General features: G+C 47.1%; 1 protein-coding gene across 1 annotated transcript; it reads left to right on the top strand.

Moving 5' to 3' along the window:
* The first annotated feature begins 231 nt into the window (after positions 1-231).
* garem (GRB2 associated, regulator of MAPK1) lies at positions 232-8,281 on the top strand. Its single transcript, XM_084475163.1, has 6 exons — positions 232-550; positions 1,270-1,410; positions 1,959-2,089; positions 2,626-3,855; positions 3,984-4,147; positions 5,157-8,281. The coding sequence occupies exons 1-6, from the start codon at positions 421-423 to the stop codon at positions 5,977-5,979; spliced, it is 2,619 nt and encodes an 872-aa protein (XP_084331289.1). The 5' UTR covers positions 232-420; the 3' UTR covers positions 5,980-8,281.
* The last annotated feature ends 1,256 nt before the right edge of the window (positions 8,282-9,537 follow it).

The raw sequence follows: 9,537 nt of genomic DNA on the forward strand, positions 1-9,537 counted from the left end.
CATATATTACGTCTATAGGATGTCATGTAGATAAGTTATATATAATAACATAACATGTCTGTGTGCATCTGTGAACATGCCCTTGGGTCCAACAAGCCTGTTCAATTTTCCATGGTTCTTACTTTGAAAACCAATCCATCCGACCGGAAGTCGTAATGTCCCTGCGCTACTTCAGCCTTGTTTCGCTAGCTTAGAACATTAAACAAACAAACATGGCTGTGCAATATTATAACCACATTCTGATACTACAGATGTCTACATCACATAGACGTTTAAAGAAGAGATATGCAACGATCGATTAACAACGATGTGGAGTAGAAAGCCGCGCACCAATAGTTGACTATTTCTCAAGGTGAGCTAGCTTGGCGAGGCTTTTTCGAACGTTTTGCAGCTAGCTACCGATGTAGTTGGCTAAGTGAAATGAACAATATGGACCTTGGAACAATGTTGTACAACAACCTGAAGGATGTTCCGTGGAGCAACACTTCCCTGCCGTTAGATCAACTCGTCAGTGCTTACAGATTGCCTCAGATTGTGAAGCTGGATCACGGTAAGCAGTGTCCTTTCTGTGTGGTCATACGATGAGGCTTTTACAAACGCTAAAGTGGGTCTCTGTGCAGTGCTAGTGCCTCAGAAGCTAACGTCAACCAAGGGCTCTGACCATGAAAAGCTAGTTATGCACATGGTCCTCTTTCATATTTGGGTTATTCTACCGATAAAAGGCCACAGTTGTTTGTCCCCAACAGTGTCTGTTTAGCTGCAGCCCAGTGTGCAGGTTGCAACGTTATCAGCTAGCCTCATCTATTTTCTTGTAGTAACTCCCTTTCCTCTACAACCCTGCAATTTCCCCTTGATGCAGTACAATGCATGCCCTCATCATGGACTTCAATGATAATATAAATAAAAGTATGATTCATATATAATTGTGTAAGCCAACAGATGCACAAATGTACCAGCAGTCTATAGCAGGATGTATATGATGGGTCCCATTTCGAATAATGTGCATTGTATTATAATAAATAATTTTAACACTTGCTAGAAACGTTCTGCATTCCATTGGTTAAAGAGCCAGCAACGTTTGCTTGATGTTAAATCACTTACTAAAACCTTACTTGTTTACCTATTGGCATCTTAGGACATGTTAACTTGAAATGTATAGTGGGCCTATTACAAAGTAGACTAGTTCATGAAATGATTCATTAGTATGCCAATGAGTGTTGTGCGTATTCATGAGTTGCTTGTTTGCCTATGTTGCATTTCTTCCATCAGGCGAGTCGGTGGAAGGGCTACGGGACAACGACTACCTCTTACTTCATTCCTGCCGTCAGTGGACCACCATAACGGCTCACAGTCTCGAAGAGGGACATTATGTTATCGGTCCCAAAATAGAGATCCCAGTTCATTATGAAGGTAGGAAACAGCCCCACAAACTGCATGTGTGTGCACACACACACACACACACACACACACACACACACACACACACACACACACACACACACACACACACACACACACACACACACACAAATGGTGATATTGTAAATGGACTGCATTTATAGCGCTTTTCACTCATCGACGGCTGCAAAGGCAGCTCGTCGGGAGCAGTTAGGGTCAGCTGTCTTGCTCAGGGGCACTTCCACTTCCTCAGCTAGGAGGAGCCGGGAATTGAACTTGCTACCATTCGGTTGCCAATCAACCCGCTCTACCTCCTGAGCCACTGCCGCCCCATCCTCATTTTCCAAACAGCATGTCTGCATCCTCTAGAAGGTTTATACAGAGGAATAGACAGACAGTGTAGCCAACCATTTAGGGCTGACATATTTATAAGTATAACTAATTTGAACCCATTTTAGACTCCACGAGTTTTGAACCCATTTTAGACTCCACGAGTTTCAAGTGCCGATCACATTTCCACACAGAAATGAAGGTCTGACTTAGTCCTCCTCTGGTCTCAGGTCAGTTTAAGTTGCTGGAGCAGGACCGAGACATCAAGGAACCGGTGCAGTACTTCAACAGTGTGGAGGAGGTGGCCAAAGCCTTTCCTGAAAGGGTCTACGTGATGGAAGACATTACGTTCAACGTCAAGGTACGCCTGAGAAGTACCGATGTTTATGAAAGCAAGTGCAATGGGACTGCTTCGTATATGTGTGTGCATGTCTGAAACAACATTTCGAGGAATGGGGAATGAATCCTGAATTAATGTGTCTCTGGAAGTTTGCTGACTGACATTAAGACTTATAAAATGTTCCTCTAATAAACTAGTAGATATGCAATAAATAAGAAAAAGGTAACATTTTAGTATGTATGATAGTAGTCCTTTATTCTGTTTATAATATATTTGTTTAATAAGAAATTCCAAGGAATGCACACATTTGACTCAAGTTAGCATTTTGTCTATATTTGACCCAGCAACTGATTAAACCCTGATTCAATCAGTCTTACTCATGGCTGTGATCACAGTTACACAATCAAGCAGCAAGCGACTGATACCCTGCCTGTCTGCATGTATAAAAGAAGTCAATGGACAGAACAACAGCTTTGAACACTCCCTGTATCTGGCCACATCCTCAGAACAGAATAAAATGTCCTTCCAACTAAACCAACCCCATTGGCCGTTTCCAGATGGCGTCGGGGGAATGCAACGAGGACACAGAGGTGTACAACATCTCACTGAGCACGGGGGACGAGCTCACCCTGATGGGCCAGGCGGAGATCCTCTACACCAAGACCTCCCGGGAGAAGTCCCGCTTCAACACCATCTTCAAGAAGATCGGCAAGCTGCACTCCATCGGCCGCATCGGCCGCGGCAAGATGCCCTGCCTGATCTGCATGAACCACCGCACCAACGAGAGCGCCAGCCTGCCCTTCCAGTGCAAGGGGCGCTTCAGCACCTGCAGCCCACTGGAGCTGCAGATGCAGGAGGGCGAGCACACCATCCGACACATCGTGGAGAAGACGCGGCTGCCCGTCAACGTGGCGGTGCCCAGCGGGCCGCCGCGAAACCAGCACGACCTGCACCACATCCGGCAGGGCCACCGCTACAAGCTGGTCAACGTGCAGACCAAGACGGTGGTGGTGTGCTGCGTGCTGCGCAGCAACAAGATCATGCCGGTGCACTTCCCGCTGCACGCCGCCGTGCCCCGCTGCTCGCTGCCTGAGGGCCTGCTGCAAGGCGAGCTGTGGCTGGACACCATGGTGCACCGCTGGTTCACCTTCTGCCAGGAGCAGTTCCACATTGACGACTACTCGCGCGCCGTGCGGGACGTGCGCACGGACTGGGGCGACGAGGGCAAGAGCCCCAAGAGGAGCAGCGGCAGCGCGGGCAGCATCAGCAGCAGCGTGGGCAGCGGCGGCAGCTCCAACGGCGGCTGCCCTGCCCACGCGCACCTGCCCAGCTCCCTGACGTACGCCCGGGACGAGCTGACGCAGTCATTCCACCGGCTGTCGGTGTGCGTGTATGGCAACAACCTGCACAGCAACAGCGAGGTCAACCTGCAGGGCTGCGCCAGCCTGTGCGGCGACTGGGCCCTGCTGCCGTCGGACAGCACCCCCGTGGACCAGGCCGACCCGGCCGACCAGTACTTCGCCGAGCTGATGGAGAGCACCAGCCCAGTGCCGCAGCCCACGCCCGTCCCCAAGTCGGAGGTGCCCTACGAGGAGCTGTGGTTGGACCACCTCAAGTCCCGCATGGCCCAGCCGTCGTTGAGCGAGGGGTCGCGGGGGGGTGTGAACAACAACAACGCCGGTGGGTTGACGGTGGCCCAATCCTACCAGCCCACCTGTTCTCTGGGACCAATTGCCACCTCTGATTTGTCTCTATCCCCGCCCCCTGTCCCGCCCAAGTCGGAAGCTGTAAGTATTGCGTCTCTAAATCGAATAACACTTCTTGGTATTCAGTAAAAACACTTCTGGTGTGCTGAGATGTCAATGGAGTCCATTGCAGTGCAACTAGTTTTCAAAGCCACATCTTTCCCGTGCAGGTGAAGGAGGAATGTCGCCTCCTGAATGCCCCGCCCATTCCTCCTCGGACCACCAAGCAGATGCTGGCGGTGCCCGTCGTGTCAGTGGGATCCAAGCCTCGGCAGCAGGAGACACGCTCCCCCAGCCCCACCCTGTCCTACTACTCATCAGGCCTGCACAACATGTAAGAGAGATCCTGTTCCCTGGACAATGATACAGACTACGGTGTTTGTTTAGACTCTGTGGCCGTGAGTCACCGTTAAGAGAAACCCTCTGTGGAAAGAAAGCCGGACAATCAGACAGTATATTACCGCAAGCACTGTCCCTGTCCCTTAGCTTTTTTTAAGGCCACAAATGACAGTCACTTTCCGGCTGAAATTAATATAGGATCATATCCTCATACATTTGATCAAAGAGGGGCCTCACTCCTTCACTTACACTAGAGGGCGTTAACAGCAAGAAGGCGCTCACTGCTAATAGAGAGATTCCAGAAGCCAATGTCCAACATCATAAGTTTTTTTTTTTCAGTGTTTACAGATTTACTATTTTCAGGTAGTTGCTATTATGGAAACTTGAGGAAGTCATGATCAATGTCAGTCATAGATAGAAACAGGATCAATGTTTACAGGGTATGAGTCATTGTCTCACGATATTCTTGGCACAGTTTGAAAGTACACCAGGCGTTCCAAGGCTGTGTTTTATGGGCTTTTCAGAGGCTTTGTTATTGAGTCTGTAAAATGCAATGCAGTCTTGGTGTAAGCAGGCAGAATAAGAGCAGTTAACACTTGCATATTCTTTGGGCTATGTTTGTTATTGACCATAGTTGCATATTGTTTCCACCTTAAAAAAAGAATGAACATTAAAAGAGAGAATTAATTAAAGAAAAACATTCCCATTTAATGATAATTTCAGTTTGTGTGATAAGACCTGTTAAGGAGGAAGCAAATTGGATCCTAGTTTTTAAAAACTTGGATGTTATCTATGTACTCTTATTAATAGGAATTTGCTAATATTAAATGCTGTCTCACTTGAGGTAAGCTGGCCTACCATATTTGCATAATGGACAGCACTAGGTGGTTGAGTGGAACTGTAAAAATAATTCAGAATTGAGTACAGTCCATTCAACGAGCCAATCACAAACAATGGCAAACAATGACAATTGTTCCTCTTGAACCTCTCGTTTCTCCTTGCAGCGGCGGCCGTGAGAGCGAGGTGAGGGAGCCCGAGGAGCAGGGCCAGGCGTGCTGCCCCTGCAGCTGGCCCGAGGCCGAGCCCGGCACCGCCTTCACCTGCGGCAGCCTCCCGCTGCAGGGCATGTCCTCCAGGCTGTCCTGGCCCAACGCCTGCAGCACTGCCGACACCCGGACCGGCATGGACTACCCGGGGCCCGCCGGCCGGAGCTATTACAGCTTCCCCCGCAAGAGGTCCCTAGGCGCCCCCAAGACGGCCAGCCTCTTGGACCTGGACGGGCGGGGGAACCCCCTGCGCTCGTGCCCGGCCTGCACCAAGTCCTCCAGCTGCACCTCAGGGACCTGCGGGGACAAGCCCATGGACGCGTTCACCGCCAAGCAGAGCCTCTCCTGTCCCATCCTGCCCCCCAGAACCTCCAAATCAAAGAGGGGGGCGGAAGCGCCCCTCGCCACTGGCGCGGACCGCGAACCACGGACCCCTCAGCGCCCCCTCAGCCAGTATGAGCAGGGCACGCAAGAGATATTCACCGTGGCGTGTTCCCCCACCTCCGGCTGCTGCCTGTCCCCCGGGCCGCCCACTGCGGCGGCGGCGGCGGCGTGGCAGCCCCCGGTCAGCCTGGCGGGGCTCTCCATCGAGGAGGTCTCCCACTCGCTGCGCTTCATCGGCCTGACAGACGACGTGGTCACGCTCTTTGTGGCGGAGAAGATCGACGGGAGCCTGCTGCTGCAGCTGACGGAGGAGATCCTGTCGGAGGACTTCAAGCTGAGCAAACTGCAAGTCAAGAAGCTCATGCAGTTCATGAACGGCTGGAGGCCCAAAATATAACGCGAGCAGTACGAGTCGAGAGGGAGCAGGGTCGATTGTCTGTCATGCCTCCAGTATGTACTCCACACACCGGCTGAAATTAATTTGCCGAGCTTTTAGCGTCGCCTGGGTTCCTGGGAACGGCAGCTAGAGCAGATCCTCAAAGCCCATTGGTCCGCGGGGGACCTGCTACAACGGTACCTGAATCGAACCCTTTGGCACTTTCATGGAGACTCTCTGTGTCTGTTACTTGCTACTCTGTCCCCGGGTCCCTTCAGCGGTTGGTATGGAAACCGATGAGTTAATGGTACTGAACTGCAGTGGGGGGAGGATAAACAAAGACATAGCTTTGTTGGGGCATTGTCCGATTTTTGTTCTTAAACGGGAATACCACTGACGTTAAAGATTTGTGTGAACCGACAAAGCTTAATATATATTGTATTAAACAGACAGACGCCCCCTTAATGTTGCACCTTATGTACACACTCGTGTGATACTGCTCCTTTAGTGGCGTAACAAGCATTACTGGAGAAACTGACATTTTCCCCCAACACAAGAGGCACATGCAGGTTAGTTTAGCAACGAAATCCCAGTATCATTCGATACTACTACTTGTATTAACAGCAGTTTCTCATTTGCTGGTTTTGGAGCCATGTGACCGACTGGCCATGAAGTTGCAAATAATTGCAATGAGCTGCAGTTACACAAGAGCTGGTGCATTTCCTTTACCTTTCTGACCCGAGCGTAAAACACATGTCCATATAATGTAATGTGAAAGTGGTTAATAAGTCTTTGCAATAATACTTGGAGTTTCAAATGGTGTGGTATTCCACTTTAAGGACTCATCGGGATCTCGTTATGTGATGTTAACCCGTAGAGCCATGCAATGTATTATATTATTTGATGCCTTTTTATATATATATATAATTAGAGTTGGTTGCTTTGAATTATTCACTACTTGCTTTTTGCCAAAGTGTCTCCTTTTTAATGAAGATTCGAACATAGTCCCGAATGACTGAGGCCTTTCCGACTAACGTAGATATGTCCCTGTTCTTAACACTAATATGCAACCAAGAGGCAGTGGACCGTGACGTACACGTTCTGCATCATGCACTTTGCTCAGCTCAACACGGGGGTCATTCAAAGGCAGTCAGTGGAGGAGGTTGGTTCAGTGTTCAAAGGAGAGTGTCCAGGTGAACACACATGCACTACATGCTTTAGGTGGAACTGTTATCCGACTGGGAAATGACGCTGTTCTATGCCTTAACCAACAGACCTTAAACTCCCACAATGTAAAGGTGTTACCTGTATGTCCTTTGGTAGCGTGTTTCCCCTCTGACCTGCCAACCTGCCAAAGTACCTCTCCCTTTGGTGCAGTGCTGTTCCTCAAACACAAAGGCTCTGCATGTGAATGTGGGGTTGCCTGATGGATCGAATGATCGTCAACCACCTTCATTTCTATATTAAGTTACTAAAATCATTTAAATAACGGAAAATATGCATGGAAATATGCATATTGGCATATTTATTTTTGAACAGCTGCAGAGAAAAGTCCATAAACTAGGCAGCTCCTTGTTCTTATTAAGTTCATTTTCAATCTCTTATCCACAATATCCCATAAGTACACTTAGACTATACAATATTTGTACATTTATTTTTTGTTATACAATATCCCAGTTTGTCAAAGGTCCCACAACATTAGCCAGTGAGGAGAACACTTGCATTCAGAGTTACTCATCCCTGTTTATAGATGGATTAGAACTTTCCATTAGAACTTTCCTCTGAATTAAACTGGCTTATTCTTGGACAGATTTTTTCTTTAAGGCGATGTTGGGACAAAACAGACACTACTGTTATCACCTACCAAAGCACCATCGTTTTGTCAACAGATAGAACGTGAAGGAACATGCAAGGTGCTTTTGCTGATGTTGATATTGGCCAAACCTTACTTGTGTATAAATGGAAACTACACTCTAGTCGAAGTTTTGTAGGTCAAAAAACTTGATTTTGGTACTATGATGTAAGGAAGAAAACAACAGCAAGTATCAAGATCAGTTGACACTGGAAAAAATTACAAAATGTTATGCTATAAATCTAATTTGAACCATGTACTTCTGAACGTTTTTTAACCCTAAACATTACCGCTTTCTAGTGTGCTAGCATGGTGAAGCAGAAAACTCATTTAGGGTGTAGTTTCCGTAAAAAATATCTATGCAAGGTTTTCCTCTCCTCTGAATCCAGGCCAGTGTAAATAAATTATGTCTGACGAGAATGGCTGCAGACCCCTCTGGGTTGGGCCGTGGTACGTTGTCAGTACTGTCACTCTTCACTTTGCTACTCCCCCTGTTTTGGTTGTATGACCTATTAAAACAGAAATTAATGTGCGCGTCATTGTAGTCATTCAACAAATCTAAGGGTTGCATTTTAAAGGGAGTAGGCCATGCAAGATTTACTAGGTGCGGATACTGGCGAAAACCAAGACTTTAAATTTAATTTACTGTGCAAACTAGTCACCTTTCGGCGAAATTCGCTGTTTTTTAAACAAAATTGGCCATTCGTGGAGATCCATTAAGAAAACATTGGGGGTGGGGGGGGTTCTACAGTCTGACGAAAACGACGAAATCTTTTGACACTTTCGTTAACGAATGAAAACGAGACGAAAATGTAAGCGGGACGATTTGGGAAGCGATCCAATCAGAACTAAGCTCTTTATGTGGGGAAGTAGGCTACTGATCGTCTCGCCCGGCAGGTCAACTAGCAGGCGCTTGCTGCATCGCAAGCAAGTGTCCCTTTGTAAACAGTTTGGCGCAACAATCACCGGTTAAAACACAACCAACTTGAAGTCATTGGCAGACGAGTCATCCCGAAATTCACGCAAAGATAAGCATCCTTAAAGAGTTTTTTCTTTAAAGCTAATGTTATGTGTGTTTTTCGCTAAAATTGGAATACAATACAAGCTGAAAGAAACCACCGCTGTCCTGTAACGGTACCGGGGCTCTGTGCTGTCGACACCACAGCGGGGCACAGAAACACAGGATTCACTGTGGTTTCTGTGACATGAGAAACACTAAAAATGAATACTAATGTTTTATAAAGAAAGCTATCTTAGTGGGAAAGCCACGCAACAGATAGCCATGGTTACATACAGTAATGTTCTTATGACGGGAGAAAGGAGCAGAAATATAGTATAGAGCAGTGGTTCTCAAACTTTTTACCATGAGTACCACCTTAGAAATGATTTGGCTCTCCAAGTACCACCGGAATTAAAATAAAGTTTACAAAGAAGGCATTAATATTAATAATATGATTTATTATTCACATAACTTTACTTGACTGAACAACCAACTGTAGACTATGTAAACTCATGTATTGTATTTAAACACTTGCAACGAGACAATACTAACAACAGGTCACAACAGGTCAACCTAAACAATATAATGTTTAGGTTTGAAGGAGAATGTAGCCTACTCAGGCACAAATTGAAAATTAAGAATAGTAAGCCCTACTGTGACCTTCTCAAAGTAATCCTGGGGAATGTACCCATAAGAATAATAATAAAAGAAATTGGTAATGGCGACT

This window comes from Micromesistius poutassou (assembly GCF_964030765.1).
Source record: "Micromesistius poutassou genome assembly, chromosome: 11".
In the NCBI taxonomy this organism is placed as follows: domain Eukaryota; kingdom Metazoa; phylum Chordata; class Actinopteri; order Gadiformes; family Gadidae; genus Micromesistius; species Micromesistius poutassou.